The sequence below is a fragment of the Gymnogyps californianus genome, chromosome 3 (genome assembly GCF_018139145.2).
Source record: "Gymnogyps californianus isolate 813 chromosome 3, ASM1813914v2, whole genome shotgun sequence".
Lineage (NCBI taxonomy): Eukaryota > Metazoa > Chordata > Aves > Accipitriformes > Cathartidae > Gymnogyps > Gymnogyps californianus.
The window spans coordinates 25,962,165-25,983,442 of NC_059473.1; the positions used below are offsets into that span (position 1 = coordinate 25,962,165).

The following is a 21,278-nucleotide window of genomic DNA, read 5'->3' on the forward strand; positions in this document are numbered from 1 at the left end:
TTTTGATAAGCCATATGTGTCCTCACTAACCTGTCCTTTCACTTGTCAGTAAAGCAGGCCCCCTAGAGAAGCCACTGGCTATGAGCTTTTCCTGTTTCACATTCCTGTACATACTGTATGCACCTATTGATTTTGGTTTGCAAGCACATCTGTGATTAGTGTGTGGGAGGAGCATGACTCAGACCTAGTCATTCCAGTGACAGTTATTCTTTAACCACCTCAAATTAGTCTTCATCTGTGAATGTCATCTTTATCTCACACCTCATTGGTTTACTCAACATAATTAAAAACTTCACTGTTCTTATTTGTGTTATAAACACCATTAAATATTTGTAACTATTTAATGACACCAGAAAAGGAAAGCTTTTGGACCAGTTTGTCTTTAGGTTTGGGAAGTGTTTGAAAACCCTGTGTGGAATATAGTCACGTAACTTGTTTGTACTTGTTGCACCCAGAAGTAAAATATGTGCATGTGCAAGATGGGATTGGCAGGTCACTCAGTGTCGGCTGAAGAGCATCTTGCAGTCTTTCTGTGGTTATTGAAGTAACAACACCCTGGGAGCCTGGCTTACCAAGGTTATTGCATCAGAAGCTTCAGACTGAGCTGTGGAGAAGCAAAGCAGTCAGATATAGCACAGTCCAGTTAAGTGCAATAGCTTTAGGGGCTTAATTTCACAGTAAAGTTGATCTGAACTGAGAATTAATTGTTGTCCTTAAGTCTGGTATCCATTCATCCTGTCAGGTGCAGCCACGCTCTTCACTCTAGCTGGCTGGCCTGTCAACTGAACAGGCTTATCAGGTCCTCGGTGATTAACACAACTTCTCCGTGCAGCCAATGTATAGATCACTGGTTGTTTTGCAGTGTGGCCACTTCGAGCAAAGTCAGCTTGAAGGGTGCTAGTGAGTGTAAGCCAGGTAAGCTACAAAAGACCCGGGCTTCATCTCAATTACACACTTTCTGTTGTTTTAAGGGGTTTGTTTAACTAGCTTTTGGTTTGGGACAATGCAGTTAATCCAGAGAATTTACTTCTCTCTGGAATCTGTGGGACAAGGGATGTGCAATTTTTACGTCAGCTGGCTGGGTGAGGCCAGCACTCTACCACCCACTGCTAGTTCACTTCACAATGAAACCATAGTAGCTACATCCCACTCTGCTTTTATATTGGGATAATTTATAGGCATTAAAATTTTACCTTTTCTTTTGTTCTCAGAGAAGACAAAGCCTAAAAAAAGACTGTTATGTACTTGCTACATAGACAGCAAAAGCTTTTGTAAGTCAGTGGATGAAAGCTAGAGGTCGAAGAGAGCTGCTTTGTCTCAGTATTTCTCCTAACTGTGTCCTTAACTTTAATCACAGGCATACATGCTCACACCTGTGGAGTAGTGTTTAAAGCCCTTGTTTAAGTGCATAGCTGAGTTGAGGTTTTAAGCCTAATGAGAAGTGAGATCACTGCAGCCTCAGGGGAGGCCTTGGGTCCTTCCTTCTTGTAGTCTTACTGGTGGATTCAGATCTGAACATATTCAGCAAGAAATGCAGCCAGCTACCAACTTCCCACATGGGCGCTCTGGTGGGAGTAGAGGGAATCTACCTGAATCCATTTATCATTGGCAACAAAGGATCAGTCTAAATATCTCACTCGAATGTAAGATACCTTAATTAAATGAGGTCTGGAGCAATGACCAAAAGGAATCACACTGGAGAATGCTGCTTGAGCAGTTGTCAGCAAGTGACTTTAGCCATTGAATTCTTGTGTTGCATCAACGATGGGGGGAAGCGCAGTCCAGAATTCAGTATGCGTAAGTGCTGGATGATGGATTTGGTGTGCAAAATTCAGATGCAGTTCTGAACTCTCAAAGGCCACAGGTAGGTTATTGCAAAATCAGGCTCAGGAATTGCCAACAGGAATGGGCCTGAGCCAGCAGTACAAAGCCCAGCAGAACGTGTGGTAGCATTGTAGGGAAAGGGCCAGAAAGTTTGGATAAAGGACAATCTCCTTGAGCCTCTCTAGATTTCCCTCCTGAAAGGCTTTGTGGAAAACATCATACAAATCATAGAGGAAATAGGATAAACAGAGGAACCATAAAAACCATGTATGTAAGCAGTTTCACATGAAAAGAGAACAACTTTTCCTTTTTATTCCCTCCTTTCTTTAATCTTTTCCTAACTTTTTTTTAATGTGTAGCTCTATTTCAGTAATAGATTTTTAAAAAATGAGAGTTTGCCTCTAATTGGGGGTAACCATTTCAGATAAGTTGAGTGTAGATAAAAAACAGCTTTCAAAGCAAAAGCCTTCATATTGGTGCAAGTCAGTAAAAACCTAGAAGCGGTATCTGGAGATTTAATTTTAACCAAGTAATTGAAAATGACCATGCATTACCCTGTATAAATTGTAGAAGAAAAATGATGCCCTTAAATGGCTCAGTCGTCATTTAAATGGTGATCTGTTCGTTAGTGCTGGGAAATGAAATGGAAATACATTTCAATTTTCTAGACAATTTAAATTTTATTGTCCATAAAATTCTACAAAACAGTAAAATAGTGTCCTTTCTTGCAAATTGCAGAGGATTTAATCAGATTTTGCCATTTTAATAATTCTCGTCATGGTAAAACCTACTAGTGAATACACTGAGCTGAAGTCATCCCTTGTTGATAAAAGTTTCCCGCTGGTGAGTCTGGCCTCGCATGTTTGGAATACAGATGGTTTTTGCAGCTGTAATCTGTTTGTACAGTTAGTTTCCTCTTGATAATCAAATTGGCTTAGTCTAGAGCAAGGCTTAGCATTCACTGAAGTACACATGCTTGAAACATAGAGCATCATCAAGATCCTGCTCCACATTTAAAACCCTTTATGACCCTCCTGAAGATGTTCTGATAAATATCTTGTTCTTTACAGGAATTGTAGTTGTTTTAACTAGTTGTGAAAATCAGTACATTTCCTGGCCATTCTGTCTTACCTTATCAGAGATGAACCTATCTTGTGGGGGATAAAACATGGAGAGGTAACTGGAAAGTGCCATTTCTGTGGAATTATCTTCCTTTTTCTCTAGTCTTACCTTTGAGTAATCATGCTGACGTTTCCCCTTGCAAGTCTTCTTGCCTGTTGCTCTTGTTATCCCATATTGTTGTATTTTGACTGGAAAAAAATTTGATTCTGCAAGGAGCTTTCTGTGGACTCATTGATTAAACTGTAATGGTTCTTTGAAAGTCTTTCTGGTATCAAGGACTAAGGCCCTAATTTCAATTAATTACTAGGCACTACTGTGTTTGCAGTTAGTCATGGCTATCTGGCAGGTTTAAGAATTTACCTGTAAGTTGAGGCAGAACATATATTTTCATATCTGGTTTATGATGGACCTTTGGATGTAAAATGATGTTACCTCATTGGGACTAACCAGTCAGTGGAAGTACAGGGCCTTGCAGAAATATTGATGCCTTCAGATAATTTAAGTGAGAAGAGTCAGGTGAACTCATTGGTCTGCAAGTGCTGTTTGTTTATAGAATAAGAACATGCAGCCCTGTTTTCCTGAAGATGAGAGAAGCTCGTGGTTAGGGATTTCAAAGTCTACCAGCTTGAAGTCTCTCTGTATCCAGGATTCTCTTCTCTTTAATTCCTTTCAGTGTCATACTTGTGTCATCTTTTGTTGGCTTCCCTTTACAGCACAAATGTAATGTACGACCAGACTCTTACTCCTTAATTTTGCAAGCAAGAGCTTTCTTGCAGGACTGACGCTGAAGTTTGTTTTATTGGCTTTTATTCACTTTGACTCTGATCGCTCCTCCGATCAGTTTTGATCTGTGTGTTTTCCCATGCTATTTATCTCAGCCCAAACATGCTGAAGGCAAAAGTAAAACCTGTTAGAGATTTGTGCTGCCCATGATGCCCAGGCTTGTGAAATTCTTGTGAGCCAAAACACCTGCGATTGCTGCTACCAGATCAAATCGAAATAAAAAAACTTCAGTTTTGAAGCATCCTTAGGGATGCTGGAGTTCAGCATCTTTGGAAGATTTGGTGTTTTACCAACACTTACCTCTCTTCTTCCATATTAAGCCTTAAACTGGCAAAATGTAAGTGGTTTCAAGTCCCTGAGATAACAGGAGGTTATTCACCTGGGGGTCTGTGCTGCTGTAGTAGCAGTCTGCTTTTATTTTGTAGAGTTAGGAAACAGTGTGAGGAGAGGAGCAGTGAGAGCTGTTTGTGGTGTTTGTTCCATAGCTGTTCTTAACTCTTCCCTTTCTGCCCTTACACACTGCAGACAGCCTATTTTAAGGTGCACAGATGTTTCTGCTACTCTAGTCCTTGGTAGTTGCTTAAGTGGCTTCTTAGAGCAGCTGTTCCCTTGTTTATGTCTCTGACTTTAATTTCATTGCAGTTCTTGGTTTTTTTGGTGATCGGAAGAGAAAAAAAAAAAATCACATCTGATTCTCTGTTGTTTAGCCCTTACCAACTGTGTCCACACTGGTGGCCTACCCTTCTGCAGGGGAGACATTTCCATTGTAGCTGGAGCCCAGTGTGGTCCTTCTGTGTCCCATCTGTCATCAGCAGGGTGATTTCTGCAAATGTGATGATGAGTGTGAGAAGATTTGCAGTAGGATTTGACTAAAGGTTTCATAAAATTTGCCTGTGGTCTGTCATCTTTCATCCTAGAAGTCAAGTGGTTCTGCCACATAGCTTGATGCTCATGTCCCTTATGGCCTATTCAGGCTTTCCGCTTTGCTCTTTGCCATTGAATTGATTTTCAGACTTACTCAATTGATAGTAGTGTGCCAGTTCTTTATCTTTGCCATTGCTACTGCCTTACTTTTGCTTGTGGGGTACCTAAGCTGAGGTGCAAAATGTGGAGTGAAAGAGGAGGGAGGTGGAGCAGTGTATCGGTGCAGTCCAGGAGAATAGAGAGCTGTGGGAAGAGCAGGATCTAACAGTCACTGGAACAGCATGAGGGAGAGCTCCTCTAGGAATTTAGTTTCACTTCAAAAAATGTCTTTTTCCACCAAGTTGTGAAATTCAGAAATTGATGTACATGCTAAGAAGATAGTAGCAATTGTAATTTGTTCTATACCATGTGAAAATGTTATGTAAATATATTGTGAAAATTCAAGTGCATAATATTGACCTATTAGATTATGGCTAAGTTGTTTACATTTATTCTTTACTAGCTAAATGAAATCTCTATACATTGTATTAATAAAAAATAAAAGATAGATAAAAGATTACAAATAGGAAACTTTATAATGTACAAAGCTTCCTAAGAAGTAGCAAATTAAGCAGCTCTGCATCTGCCTTGATAGAAAATGGGGCAACCTATTTAAAATCTGTACTGTTCTAGAAGGTAATATAGATACTTGATAAGTAAATCTTACTTTAGATGCTTTGGTTTCAAGTTGCAAGACGACAAATAACAATTCTATTGAAACTAGTGCTGTAAACAATTCGTTGATAGATACCTGTTCAGTTTGGTATTTGCTTGCACACTGTAATTAACAGTTCAGCATTTTCCTTTTAACTGCATGCTCTCTACCCGTAAGTAGGCATAATTACCACTAATCAAGACCCCTAATCTCAAGCAATTATAAGCTCTTACATTGTTCTAATTGCACATTTAAAAACAATGTGTTTTTCTCATATAATTGTTATAATCCATACAATTATTAATTTCTGCTTTTCTTTTTATCTGATCAATGTTAATTTTGTGTGACCTCACAACGTATTATCTGAAAAATGCCTTGAGGCATGCAAATTTTGTGGTTAATTTACGGTTATGTTTCGTCTTCAGTGAGAAGTGATATAGTGCAACAGGCTTTCAAGGCTGTGCTTTCTCTCAGCCACCTATGAACTTAATAATTTTTTGTAAACTAGGAACTTGTTAGTGAAACAAAAGTGCAATTATACATTTAAATCGTCTACTATTTGTAAATCCAGGTGCTTGCTCCTTGAATAGTATTTATGTTAGCACAGGCTACTCCTTAAGTATGTAAAAGGGGTTTGTTTTGCTTTTTTAATTGTTAAGTGGAACTTATGCAGACAAACAGACTTTCTGGATCAGCTTTCCAGAAAGTGAAAATGAAGGCAGTTCAGTTTTAGAAAGCACTGCAAGTCTTGGGGGCAAGATGTAAAAGGTTGTTCACGGGTTGATGTTGGTCTCACTTGTTGCTGTATAGTTCTTATGCACACATTTTGTATGCAAGGGCTTTGGATGAGTGCATTTTGAACAAATCATCATCAATCTGATGATTCATCTCAGGAACCGCATGCAGCACTTACATCTGTAATTGGGGTAATTGCAAACCTCTCATTCTTACAGATAGAAATTCTTCCTCTTATAATTCTAAAATCAGATCCCAGATCTTTTACTGTGGTAGCTGAGACCTACACTGACTTGTATTTATTTCTTTATTCTTATTTGTTACATCATTAAAAGTAGCAGATGATTTGGTGACCTTTCCAACCTGTGTCTGACCTTCATGATTCACTTGTGCGGGTAATTGGCTATTGAAATTACTATGCTTTTATCTTTGACGTTATTTAAACACTGGTTTAAATGGGGTGACACAGACTGCATTGTAAATGGGTAGCCACATTGTTGGGGACAATGAGTTTTTCTTTATCTATTGTCAGAAAAGAATATTAATGTCGGGGGGGGGGCTCTGTTTTCTGAGAGATCTTGACATTCATGGAGAGGACATGTTGGAGATTTTGCTCTGTCATAAATTGCCCAACTCTCTTCCTGTAGTAGAGTGTGTATTTCTGAAATCTTTCTGGGGCTGCAGTGTACTGCAGTGGGTTCATTTCATTATTCCTTTGAAAAGAAGGAAAGGCACACAGCTAGCTATTTCTGTGCAGAAGAGGTCAATGTTTAATATGCTAACGTATCTACCCAATATTAGGCTGGAAAAATCCTTGACTTTAATATGTCTTTAATAGTAATAGAGTGGTTAGCTAATGATAAATTAAGGTTTGTAAGTTTGAGGATTTTTTTAAAATAAAAAATTAATGTAGGCAGGAATAATTTTTCTAGCCAAGATAATTGTCATACTGGAGCATAGTAGCTGCAATTTGCAGTGGAAATTGCTCTAGAACTGCTCGCCTCATAGTAATCAAAATGAAGAACCAGATTTCTGGTTTTTCTTTAGGCTTCATGTAGCTGGACAGTAATGGGACAGAGCGGGGACTCCATTTTACCTTTGCTGGCATAGGCTATACATCCCAAGAGCTATACTGATCCCTAGGTCTCACTGTTCGCCAGAGAGCAAGAGATAGTTGTATGCACACAAGTGTGGTTGCCCCGAAATCTACAGATAAGAATTTGCTTGTGACCCTCTTACTAATCTGTCACCTATTTTCGGCACTATACTGGCTGGCAGAAGAAGGATGTTTGTGGATGCCTTGCGATGATGCAGTGTCCTGCCAGTGGGACTTTGCAGTTTTGGAGGTCCTGGGTTCCGTTTCTCATAGGGAACCTGGTAAAAGTCCATGTAAGTAGGGCCTAAGGTAGCAATATTGTAGGGTTGTGTTTGCATCTGTGTAACAGAGAGCAAAACAGGACATAGTCAGGGAAAAGTAATGCTGTTCGAATACAAAATACTCATGGATTAAGGAGCATTTATAGTAAATTTGTTTTTTAAAGCATTTCTTCATTCTTCAGAACTCATTACATCAGACTTCCCAGTATGGTTTAGCTCAGGCACAAGTTAAGGTTAAACAGAGAAATAATCTATACATTTCTGGTGACTGCATCCCTATTCATACTCTCCACTTTTTTTTAAACTGAGTTTGCACATTTTTATATATATTTTTATACCCATCTGTACAGAGGGGTAGTTTGAAAAGGGGAGGACTGGTCTCTACAAGAACTCGTAAGAAGAAAAGAAGTCATACAGCATCAAGAAGGAATTCTGTAGAGAATCAGCAGTGTAAAGGCCTTGAGCAAGTCTAAATTTAAATGGCATCTCTCGATGATCAGGGAAAAGACAGTCCTGTAAGTTTCTTTTGCACATTATCAAAGGTTTTTTGTTGGTCATAAAACCCTAAAGCATCTTAGTTGGCTTAAGGATATCTGTCTATAACACTGACCTGAATAAATAGCTGCATTTTCAAAGGAATGAATGAGACGAGGAAATTTTTTTTTTTTTTTTTAAGAGGGGGTGAGGGAGGAAATAAACAGCAAAAAGGGGTATTTGGATAAGACAAAATATTGTCTTATTTTTTATAAATATGAATTCCCGATTATTTATTTTTATCTGAAATGAAGAGACACGATACTGGCAATTTGGTGCCTGTTTTGGGGGACAGGAAATGATAAAGAGGAAGAACTTCCTCAGCAAGCCAGAGCACTTATTGGTGGTTATCGGTGCATCTGCTGTCTGACTGTTCCTCTCCCTGTACAGCCAGCCTCTCACATATCACTGACCTGATTCACAACACAGGAAGGCTCCCCTTGAGGCTTCCTGTCCTTCCCTTTCATTCAGGGCTGCAGTGGCTGGAAGAGCCCCAGCCTCTGCAAGCCATCAAAACATGACCATTGAGACTGCCACCAGCCTGCTGTTCTGTCTTGGGCTTTGGCAGGCGGATCTTCTGAAGTCCTGTGTGTTTTCATCTGCTTCTCTTCACACCTGGAAATACTGCCTTTTTTTTTTTTTTTTCTTTCTCATGTTTATTCTTAAACCCATCTTGATGAACCAGCTGGCTTCATAACTGTGTTGAATGAAGTCAGAAGGGCTGTGCAGCGATCTGCCTTTGAGGGCTCTAGCTCTTGCCTCAGGCCTTGCTGTTCTTCTGCCTGAAGAATATAAAATATAATGCGAGTTTTTATGTATTATTAAACTTACATCTATAAATCACTGACCCATGGTAGCTGTTTATTACATATTCCATCTTCTGCTTTGATGCATTGTTGTTGTCACACTGAGGTGGGTAATGATGACTCGGCTTACTACTGTGGTAATGCACTTAAAGCTTGGAAATCTGTCACTGATGGCATTTCAACACATGCGCTATAAGCCAGAGATGAAATTTTAAAGTATTTGTTGTCAAGCTATTTGTCTTAAAATTCTTGTGTCTTCTATTGTGGTTTCATAAAGGTTTAGATACTAGTGAATTGTTTGATGTACAATGACAAATAGATGTGTTTCAGGAGCTCTGTGTTGCAGGACTCGCCATCACAAAAGTAGGTGGTGGTCCTCAATTTGTAGTGCTGAAGGTGACCTATAAAATGTCTGTGCTCATCAGGCCTTCTTAATGAAGCACCGATATTGCATGCATTTCTGTGGGCCTGGCATTTCCTGTCTTACAGCACAGTGGAACACAGACTGATCATCACAACTTATTATGTATTGTTTTTCTTCTTTTTTACAGCCCTTCTGTATGCAACCATTTTTGGTAATGTGACAACCATATTTCAGCAAATGTATGCTAATACAAACAGATATCATGAAATGCTGAACAGTGTCCGGGACTTTCTAAAGCTCTACCAGGTCCCTAAAGGACTGAGTGAACGTGTGATGGATTACATCGTTTCCACCTGGTCAATGTCCAGAGGAATAGATACTGAAAAGGTAAGTAAATTAAACTGCAAGGAAAGAAGTCACATCCTGAAAGTATTTCATTAAAATAAACAGGAGGTACTTCTCAGTAAAGAAGACAAATATTCTTTAAATAGTTCCAAGTAGTAGCTTCCCTTCATTTTAAACTTTCAAATACAGTATTTCAGCTATTCTGTCATACTGACATATGTTAGTGGTAAAAGTATGTATGTTTTGCTGGTGATATGGCATGAAATAGTATAAAAATGATGAAGGACAGAGCTTGGTTTTCAGTAAATAAAGAAGATAACTAAATAAAAAGTTCCAAGTTCTGACACAACCTCAGAATTTCTTCAAATGAGATTTTTTTTTTTTTGCAGTATTTCTGTTGTGTGAGGTTGTTTGCAGCTCTGTGGGCCTGAATACAAAGTAAAATTTGTTTTGTTTTTGTAGAATTTGAATGTAATATTCTGTGTGCAGGTTAAAGATATTAACGAACTACTTGCCGCTTTCATATTAGTTGCCAGCTTTTATGGAGATAGATACTGTTTTTCTTCTGCTTGTAAAGAGATGTGATTTGTCGGGTGGTTCATTCAGGAAATCATACCAATGCTCTGGTCACCAGCCTTCTGGTTGGTGGCTTAATTTAGTATTCTAAACTGTAGATGATGTAGTTAAAGAGCAAACAATCTCATTTCTGTCTAGCTGTTAAGCATTGTTACGAAAGAGTACAACAGATGTGGCCTTGCACTGGGCTGTCTGGAGACCAATGGGTACACAGGGTACTGTTTGCTTTCCTAAATGGTCTTTAGCGTATCTGCCATTTAGATACCAGATCATGATTCTGGGAAGCACTGTCTGTCATACTAGCTTTCAGAAAGAAATGGTATTTTAGTACTGGATAGTGCTGATTAGAAGCCGCTCTGCCTGTTTTCTCACAAAATATCTTTGTGCGGGGTTATAGGTTTGAGGTAGGTACATTTGGGGAAGGTAGAGAGACGACATCTGAGGATACATAGTGTAATGAATGCTGGTGCTTTCATTCACCCCCCAATACAAGCTCCTTTCATCATTTTAACAAAGCAACAAGAAAAAATTGCTACGTAAACATGTTTGGTTTAGCTTATCTTCAAAGTTCATTCTTGGCTTCCTCTGATAAGGAGAGAAATGCTTTAAAAATGCCTTTGGAGACAGCAGGATAACCAAACCAAGCACAACTCACTGTAGCCTTTGAGAATTATCTTAATAAACAGGAAAAGAAGTCTCCAATTATCAGGACATCAAAGAGCTTAATATGGTGTTGTTTTCAATAACTGGTGTGTTCATAGCTGAACTGCCAGTAGTGATGACTGTAAACCCAAGAAATCAACTTTCATCTGCATAGCAAAAGCTAGCAGATATAAGGCCGACTAACGGCTCTGCCAATCCATAAACTCTCAGGTCTGAGCTCCGTTGGTTTGATGCCTGTGTATAACTTCTGGGATGTCATGAAATGAATAAAACATGTATTGCTTCTGCGACAGAACAGTGGTAGTTGTGCTGCTGTGTAATGCAGTGCAGCTTTCTACAGATGAGGCAGATATTTAAAGATGAACTTAGCACAGAATCAATCTTCTCACTATTTTGTAGGCCACAAATTTGTCAGTTCAGTGTTAACTGCAGGCATGCCAAGGAGTGAATAATCAGCTGAAAGCGAAGTCTGTAAGTCTAGAAAATGCCAGTATAACAAAATTTAACCAAGAGCTGCTGAAAGATTCTAAAATTAATCCATGAAGATATGTTTCTTACCTCCCATACGAACGAAAGTCTTTTGCCATTTGTCCGTAACTCTCAAATGTCTTTAATGCCTGTAATTTTTGTGAAGTCTGGAGACAACTTCTCTAAATGGAGAATGGAAAATGAGTTAACTTCCTCTTAGACTGGGAAACCAAGGGGTTTTTGGATAGGAGCCTCATTTTAAATACTCTCTTGTATATTCAGGTTTTCTTACTATTAATTCTATTACAACAACACTTTTTGTGTGTGATATTCAAGTAACTGTGAAGTGTGTGTGTGTGTAATTCCAGAGGCAAAGTTTGGCAAGCACCTGCAAATACAGAATGTTTTTGTTGCCAGAGTAAATGAGATAATTGCAAAGACAGGTATGGCCGCTGCCTGTGTTCCATGTTAAATGCTGGTCTTGCTGCCCCAACCCATTTCTGTGAGCCTGGAAACCTGAGAACTGGCAGGTTCAGCTGCTGCTCCCTGTGGGGCAGCCAAGAGAGGTCATCCATGAGTGCCCTACACTTCAGTGCTATAGAAATATATCTCTTTTAGAAATAATATCTGTAATAGCAGGTCTGCTTGGAAGTGGGCCAAAGATGATGATATTGGTGGTAGAGTCATTTGTCTTATAGTAGCAAGCGTAATATCTGGGACCAGTGCTGTGCACAGAGTTATGAGCTTGGTTCTCTGCTCAAATCTTGCACAGAGTGCACTGCAAGGTGTAGGCATAGCCATAGTGCTTCCTGTGTTACCCGTACGTTTTCCAGGAGTGTTTGCTTTGAAGCAGCCATCTCTTTCCATCCAGGAAAATGTGTGGGAGTAACTCTGAAGCTCACCTGGAGTGCTTCTTAATTGGATGGAATAGTTATTACTGAGGAAAAAAAAAAAAATGAGGCAGACTTATACTACTCAATGTTTTTCTCAAATAATATGTCCTGAGATGTACTTCATCACAGACTATGCTCCAAGGATTTTGTCATCCCAAAACCCTGTTCATGTTATGTATTTCCAGTGTTTTTGCCAGGAACTTTTAATCTGTACATGCAGTAGTAATTCTGTATTCTTTCCACTCGGCTGTCTGTATTATATTAAAAACCTTCAGAAATGGCCCTGACTGGTACCCGCTGTGCTAAGCATCAGTTTGTGTACCCTTAGGAGCACACATCATGAATTGCCATGAGGAACGTTGCATTTGGAAGACCAGAAGTTGCCCAACACAGTATCATACCTTCAAGTCCCTGTCTTGTGTGAACAACAAACTTGTTACTGCTACTGAGGGGTGAATTTGAATACCTGCAGATCTCAGTATTATGAGTTAATGAAACTTTTAATAACTTTTTTTTTTTCCTAAAGGGTTATGAGATTACACTTCTCCTCTATACAATATTCTCTCACTTGGAGCATATAATTTGTGCAGGCTTTTCATGGAACCTGCCTATCAAAAGAGTGACCTACCCTCTAGAAACAATCCTTCAGGAAGCTTTTCTCCACCGCTTTCTGTGCTGCTGTGCTCTCAGTTTTATTGTCTTAAAAACCTGAGGCCTTATTCTGGTAATTCAATATCCAGCAGAGCATGTTGCTGAGATGAAAACATTATTTTCCTTCAGGTATTGTAGACTAAGTTAGTATTGTGGCTTATGTGTATAAATAATATAAAAATAAATGTACGGACTGAGTTTAGAAATTTTATAAGGAGGAAAGTAGTTCTGAAACCCTGTGTAGTAAACTAGGGATAATAGGCACATATAAGCCATGCACAGGAATTGATTGCCTGATTTCCTTCTCAGGTTTTGCAGATATGCCCTAAGGACATGAGAGCAGATATCTGCGTGCATCTGAACCGCAAAGTTTTCAAGGAGCACCCAGCCTTCAGGCTGGCGAGCGATGGGTGCCTTCGAGCACTTGCCATGGAGTTTCAGACAGTGCACTGTGCCCCAGGAGACCTCATCTACCACGCCGGCGAGAGCGTTGACAGCCTTTGCTTTGTGGTTTCAGGGTCTTTGGAAGTAATCCAAGATGATGAAGTCGTTGCTATATTGGGTGAGTTTCACAGTTGATAATATGCATTGTGCACAAATATAGATGTGTAGAGCATTTTTATAGCCTCTTCTACTCAAGCACTTAACTCATTCTTTAAAAAGCTTCAGTCAAGTTAGCTTTACCACAGCCTGGTATGGTATATTTTATTGTCCTTCCTGTTCCACATAGGTAAATAGGAAGGGCAATCATCTAATCTCCAGACTGCTTCAACCCTATTTCTTCTGGTCAATGGCAACTCTACTTGAGCATTGGGATCCTGGTCATTGTTGGGGTTCTCCCTGTCTCGCCACACCTCCTTTTCGTTAGAAATTCCATTGAAGATTTCAGAAAACTTATTTTTAAAGTGTCTGGCTTCCCTGCCTCCCTCCCACCCCCCGATAATAATCCACTTCTGCTGAAAATTTTCCGATTAGATGTATTTAAGATCTCATGTTAAAATAATATTTATCTCTTTTAAAGTCAAAGTAACATAAAAATTTAGAGCTGATTTGTGTTAACTTGGAATGACAGCTTTAGATTGCAGGCATTAAAAAGAAGCTGATAGTGGTGTGAACAACATTCTGAGGCAAAGCTAGGAGAAAAGAGTGTGATTAATCCAATAGATGTATATAAATAGTGGGGTGGCTGGAGCATTGAGGAGGTGATACTTATCATTTGATTCTGTCAGACCCTTTTGTGATAAGGTAAATTCTCATGGTGGCTTAATCCAGTACCTGTCACTCATAGCAGCCTGGAAAAAGAGAAGAAAACAGCTTGGTAATCTTACTCTTTCTGAACACATACACCCAACACTCCTAAGAGGAATGTCTACTTGAAAATGAGAGAGCTAATCAATATACTGAGTTCAGTTTTTCTTTACTTCTGAACAGGATTGCGTATGTAGCATAGGGTGAATTTAGCGTCCTGGCGAATCAAGTTCATGATACTTTTGTGCCACACAAGAAACTAAAATGGTGAAAAGTAGGGGGATAACTGATTCTTTTTTGTTCTGGAATCACCTGTGCTGTTTAGTGCTCCATGATACTAGCAAATTCTGCTTTTCTAAGTTGCACATCAAGATCTTACTACCTTTTGCCACATTGAACTCTCATGAATTAACATGGCAAATGTAGAACAAACTAAAGCCTCTCAGTCTTATTCAATAATGCCTCCTCCTGTGTCCATCACAAGAAGAAAACTTCAAAACATCTTGCTGCTCTATTTAATCAGTATAGGTAAAAAGCACTGAAATAGAATTTTTAAAAATGTCCTTTAAAGATACCAGTTTTTTCCTCATCTTTACCAGTAACTTTCGTGTTTTATCGTAATAGTCACTTTAGAAAACACTCGGCCTAGATTCCTTGAGAAATCAGTGTTAAGGAAACCTGAACCCCTAATCTCTGCTGCTGCAGAGTGATAGCTACAGATAAATGAGGCTGATCCCTTGGTATCTGAATGAATAGAAATATTTTATTATTGCTGTTCTCCTGGGATGGTAACTATTGATCCTCTTCCCTCCACACCTTTATTTTTTTGGAATTTGGAGTCAGTTCTCTGGCTCGCACTAAAGTTGATGAGCTCCATCATTTTCTTTGTGAATATTGTAATCAGAGAGGAAAGTAAAATGAAGTGGGATCTGTTTGTGACTCTCTGAGATTTCATTTTGGATAAATGTGTATCAATTTTTGTGCTTCAGTTTCTGGACTAAGGAATCCCTTTCCTTCCACATGTGTGTGTACCTTGCTTCCCCAGGCTGTGAAGCCTTCTGTTGAAGGTTTCTCTATCCTGATAAGAAATGATGTGGTTAACTAAGGTTTTCACTATTCTAAATCAGTTGAATTTTCTTCTCCTTTAGCATTGCATAATGTAACCACCACATTACTGAACCATGCTGCAGGAGATGGGTCAGGATGTCCTCCCTAACTTCTTTGTACTATCAGTTTTCTTATCTATAGAATAGCAATGATTTTTTTTTTATTTAATTGTTCATGTTCAGCTAAACTTGTCAAGTTCTTGATAAAAGTACACCAGATAAAATGAGGCACTACAAGGAAAAAAATGTCGACATTGCACAAGAAACATGATTGTTGCTGATCATCCAGCCAGAACAGCCTGTGCCATAAGTTTTGTTTACCAATCACAACTAAACATAGCTATGAACATCAGGCATGTAACAGCAAACCATGTGAGGAATTCTGTAGGGTAACTTCAGTTAACAGGTCTGTCAGAGAGACCGTAATCCTCTCTCACACATTCTTGAAATAAAAATAAAAAATAAGTGCATAAATTATTCAAGATGAATTATTTATTCAGCTTTAGCTGTCCCTTTGCAAATTGCAAAGGCTGCTTTATTATGTGGCCTGTGTCTTCCTTACGATAGAGAAATAAATTGTATCTCTAAAAATCCTTAAAGGATCCATTTTCAAGTTCTGAAATCATTTAGCCTTGCAGACTAGCATATAAAAGTGTATTGTGTAGCCCTGCAATTTGGAGTGTATTGTGTACACTTGCATAATATCCTTCCAGATCAGTTCTGTGTAGTACCCAAGAGACAGGTATATTCTCAGTTCAGGCTTATGTTCTTATAACAAAGCATTGACTTTGATTGACTTGGATTAATATGAGTGCTGAGTTGGAAGAAATTGCACACAGGCCAGCAGTGAAAAAATGTACATTTTTTTGTGTCCTCTAAGATTGCCTTCCCCATTAATTTGACCTAGAAATAAATACAAAAATAAGTAAATTTTTAAAAATAAAAATTCTTTGCAGTGTTTACAGTAAAAATTTAAAGAAATTGACGTATTTTGTATGAAGATTGATTTGTTGGGATGAAAGACGTATTTTTGAATTCTATCAAAAATTTCTGCTGAAATAAGGAAATTACTGATGTTCATGCAACACAGTCTTTGGATTTGATGTGTCAGAAACAAAACCAAAAAAGTAGAAAATTACCTTTAAGCCAGGTGATTTATTTATTTGTGATTCATTCTAATACAAATGGGTCAGAAAAGGAAGACATAGCAAGAAAAGCCACTGTATTACTATGGTTTTTGATGTTAATGTGTAAGTATATGAGTGGGATTATGTAGAAGTAAAGTTTAGCTAGTGGGAAGCTGCTTGGATGAAATACAATTCTGTTTTCTGTAGTTCACTGTTCTTCCATTTACACCGTTGCTATTGCGTAGGGTGAAGCGCTGACGTACACTCAGCACTTTGTGGAAGGTAGAGACAAATCAAATAGTCCCTGCCCTGAAGAGAACTGAGCGAAGCTCAGGTCATGCAGGACTTCCGTTAAGAGACTGTTTTCAACTTGGCTTTGCTTTTAACTTCTCTAAGCCTTCCCATTTGGGCTGATGCTGCTTTATCCATCTGAGACTGACATACCTCTTTGAACTACTCTTGCTTAAAAATTTACCCATTTATCCAAATGTGGTTAGAGAAAATGGGTTGGTTTGTCACTGTTAAAAACAATCAACCATTTACATGCACTTCATTTGGCAGCTCTAGTTTCTCTGCTTTGGAGCAGACCCTTCAGGCTGAGCCACTGGCCATCTGAAAACCTAACCTTATTGCAGGTCTTTGAAAAGTTAAAATTTATGCATACTCAGGAGAGATTTGCTACATTTTAATTTAACGAATATCGTCTTAAAAGATTCCTCCTCAATTAAATGTGTTCCAGGCAGGGACCATAAGGTCTGGCTGCAGCTTTCTTTGAAATATGCAGGGGAAAAGCGATTGTAGTAGAAGTGTGAAATAAGCCTGCATAGCTAGTTGTTGTTTCTTAATTTAGGGAAGCTTGAAGACCTAAACTGTCATTCAATGCACTTTTTATATTTTTTTTTTACACTATGAAGGTACGCATTTCCTTAGTGCAGTGTGAGAATGTAGATTGTTTGGAACTGCGGTAATCAAGAAGCTAATGTTAGAAGTCCAGCTGAGCAGATGATATGCCATTGCTGGGCCTAACTGGGTACTTCCCTGGTCCTCCAGCCTTTTAGTCTGGACCTTTTTAATCTCTCCTCACCATTGCTAGAGGAAGTGCTAGTTCTTGTGTTACATCTCCAATTGCATGTGTGCATAGATAATTTAATGAAAATTATAGAAAATAATGGCATAGTAGCAAAATTAACTTTTTCTAAGTATTGTCTGGAAATACACAGAAGGAGTGGATAGGAGGCCTTGTTAGAAAAGGATTTATGTTGTGTTAATGTGTATGTACAAATATCTGAATTACTGAGAAAACTATTTTTGATCTTAGTAGAAAATAATCAATTCTAAGTTAGATATGACTGACATAATTGTACTCCAAGATTGAACAGAAAATCCCTCTTCTGTAGGAAGTCTGAAGGGAGCAAGTGATTCTTGGACCCAGGTTGGTTCCAACCCTTTCTGCTTGAAATTGGGGTAATCTTTGAAATTTAGGAAAACATTCCAGTAAAAGGCTAGAGAGAGGAAGGAGAAGACCCTTGAAATTAGGGTGACAGGCTTTTTTTACCTAGATAGCAGTGGGGAAAGCAGTGTCTTGTCCTTAAATTTTCAGACTGCTGCAAAATTTGCCAATCAATGACTCCTAGAGGGCCTGACTGAGCAGCAGATCTTCACTTATGTGAATTGTTCAGAGTTGCTGAAGTGGTCTTGATGATCCCTGCAAGAAGGCCCTGTGTGTATGGATGGTAAGACTGGAGGTGTCTTGTGGATTTGATTAGAGACGGGGAGCCTTTAAGCCTTTACTTAGCAATTAAAAAACAAAGCCTTGAAAACCACTGTGATCTTCAGAGCTGAGCAATGGATGAGAAAAATAACATTTACTAGAAGGTGTAGTTAAAAAGAAAAAACAAAACCCCCACACAAAACAGTTTATCCCAAGAGTAAAGCAGTTTATCCCAAGCGTTGCATCCCAGCTGTTCTGCATTTATTATGTTCTTGCTATCCTTATTTGAGCTAAAAACTTTCAAAAGAATAAACGTTTTTATTGACTGTTGATTTAGCAAAGAGTATTAATCATAGAATCATAGAATATCCTGAGTTGGAAGGGACCCACGAGAATCGTCGAGTCCAACTCTTGACTCCACAAAGGGCAGGTAAAGTGAATGAGATAGGAAGGGAAATCAAGGCAGTAATTTATTGCGAGCAAGGAAGATCATTGCCCTGCACAAGGACAGTTTGTTGTTGCTATTCCTTTTGCTGCTATCAAAGCTGAAGGGAAGTAACAGAATGTAGATATTATATTAGTATGAAAGTATGCAGTAAACTGTCAAGAATGGGAATTTATAGTCTAGACCTGGCTGCCTTCTTCACCATCAGGGGAAGTGGGGTATATCACTTCTTGGGGGGGTAGAGGGGGAAGTGTGCAAAGGGTGCACATAGATTTACTTTTAAGATCACATGTAAGTTGAAGTGAAAATTGGATGTCCCTGAAATACAGATATTTTATTGTTATTTACAAAGCTATAACATTGACAAGATTGGAAACTGGTTTTAACATGATATTGTAGGAGAGCTTGGTGTGCCATGTTTTGTTTCAGCAGGATATTAAATGCTCCATTTGCTTTGTGTGGAGAAATTCCTGCTGATTTAATTTGATTTAATTGCAATCTTAAAGGAACGTTATAAGAATAATTGTTTGTTTTCTTTACAATTGCTTTAGCTTACTCATTTAGCCATAAGCATTTCATTCAGATGTAGACACAAGAGGTTTGATTCAGATTTTGGTGGGACAGATTTGCATCCAGATAGGACGGTGCAAACTGCAAGGGCAACTGCACCACAGGGATGGTTTATTTTAGAGGAGGGAAAATAGCAGTGCAGAAGTATTGTCTGTCTTAGACCCTCTCAGTGGAAAAGCATTGCATCTTCCAGACAATCGTGTGAAGATTGCTTCTCAGCAGACTTGAAGATGTTGGATAAGTTAGCAGCCTGGGCTCAGCACAGTTATCTTTAGACTGTCCTCAGTACCTGAGCTAACTCAGGTTTCCCTAAACTAAACTGCTTTGTGTACAACCCCATTTTCAGAATTTAATTGTGTATTTTGGGGCCTGTTGTTATTTCAGTCTTTGAAAAAGTCCCTTACTTCTCTACTTAATTTTTCACCTGAGTGTTAAATTTAGGTACACCTCCCTGTGTTAAAAATGCCAAGCTGCTGTGCTCTTAGGCTTAAGAATTGGTTGCAGGATTATGGATGGCATTAGAGTCTTCTTATTATTTTCAAAGACAGTATCTAACGTCACAGCATTGTTTGTGCTATTGAATAAAGCTGTAATGTGACCAGTGGTGCTTTGAAAAAGGAATGATTGAAATTAAAATCCAGCTTTATCTTCAGTAGTTCTATTGTGCTTTTTCTATTTATAGTTTAAAGCTGCTTTTTTTCAGGTTGACATATGTGGGCAGGTCGGACAAGTTGCATGTTTCTATGAAGTGATTCAGTGAACATCAACTGAAGGAACGATTTTAAAAGTCTGATTTCCTCAATGCGTGTCGAAGCCCACTATTAGCAAAAGTATTAGAAATGGAGACCCGGCTAGATTTCTTAAAAGACAGTGGCATAAGGACGTCTACATTAATAAAAAACGTTAATTTCACGGTGGATGTAGGAGCAGCACTAAAACTTTCATTGAGAAATATAGGTTTATTCCAAATGATGTTTTTGAACAGAGAGTATTCCTTATTCCTGTGCTCCAGACATCTAGAAAATGTAGTGTGTGTTGACATCAGGAGTTGCCTATTCTGAGACTTCAGCCGGACATTACTTGTTCTATGTCTGACTTCTGGTAGAACATTAAAAGTAGGAATTGCCCAAACCCCTGTCCACTGCTCTCTATAGATGGTCTAAGACTATGTAGGGTATTGGAGAAACAGATTTTTAAAACGCTTGACTAATGACTTGCTGGAATAACTGGGGAAGAGGGTGATTCCCTGTGAACAGAGGCCTCTGTCATGAACTTCTTGGCACTTAAAATGAGTTGATTTTTTTCCTACGGTTTCATGTTTTATTGTTGCAAATTTATGCAACTTTGCATAATGTGCTCTTAAGTAGTCTGCCACCACCACATGTGGAAGAAGTCCCCTTTGGAAGATGGTAATGTCTGGCAGGCTACTGGCAACGGCGATCCGTGACACGCTGGCAGCTGAAATTGAGAAGTGGTGGAGATGAGGGTCTCTGTTCCAGCATGTTCCTTGATATCTCAGGCTGTGTTAGGAAGGCTTGCCCATCACGTTTTTGTGCATACTCCAAACAGAAGTATGAAAAGGTAGAAATTATAATGTAACAAAGTAGTTGGATTTCTATAAAGGCCCTGATTTCTGGCAGGTGAACCACTGAATTAATTTTCATTTTTGTTTTGGGTAGGGTTTTGTTTCTGTCTCAGAATTTTGGAAGAAGAAGAATAATTTTTTTCACTGGAAAGCCAGGTTAGAAAAAAAAATTCAAAAAATAAATCTTCACGGAACACTTATTTTTCTTTGTTTTTTCCAAGTTTCAAATTAAAACTTTTTTGAGAGGTATGTTTCTGAAACATTGTTAATTTTATCCTCAAGGAGTTGCTAGAAATATTAAATAAAATGACATATACTATAGCTATGAACTTTGTGAGGTTTTCAAAATATTTACTTTATATATTTCAGAAGGTAAAATCTACTTTTTTTAACTCTTGTGAATCCTTTTGTCTGAAATAAATAAAATTTTGGGGCTTTAAGCTTCAACGATAGCTATAACATTAAGCCTGTTTCTAAGTCATCGGGGAATAACTCTGAGGATATTGCAATTTGAGCCTCTCATATAGGTTTTTTTTATCAGAGAACTAGCGCTGTCCATGCAATGACAGCACAGATTGAGCTGTGTTTTTCCTATTAGTTAACCAATGCAAATACATTTAAATACATTTGTAACTCTAGTTATTTGAGCTGGCAACTTCCATGTTTTCTGAGTTTGTACAAACTGTCCACATATTTGTAACATTTTTTACAGTAACCATTAAAAAGC

The 21,278-nt window shown here is 38.5% G+C and overlaps 1 protein-coding gene across 1 annotated transcript in view; it reads left to right on the forward strand.

Moving 5' to 3' along the window:
* Positions 1-21,278, forward strand: part of KCNH1 (potassium voltage-gated channel subfamily H member 1) — a 181,418-nt gene that overhangs the window by 79,463 nt on the left and 80,677 nt on the right. The window contains exons 8-9 of the mRNA XM_050893557.1: positions 9,351-9,550; positions 13,069-13,321. Of these exons, the coding sequence (XP_050749514.1) occupies positions 9,351-9,550; positions 13,069-13,321 (453 nt within the window). The remainder of the gene's footprint in view (positions 1-9,350; positions 9,551-13,068; positions 13,322-21,278) is intronic.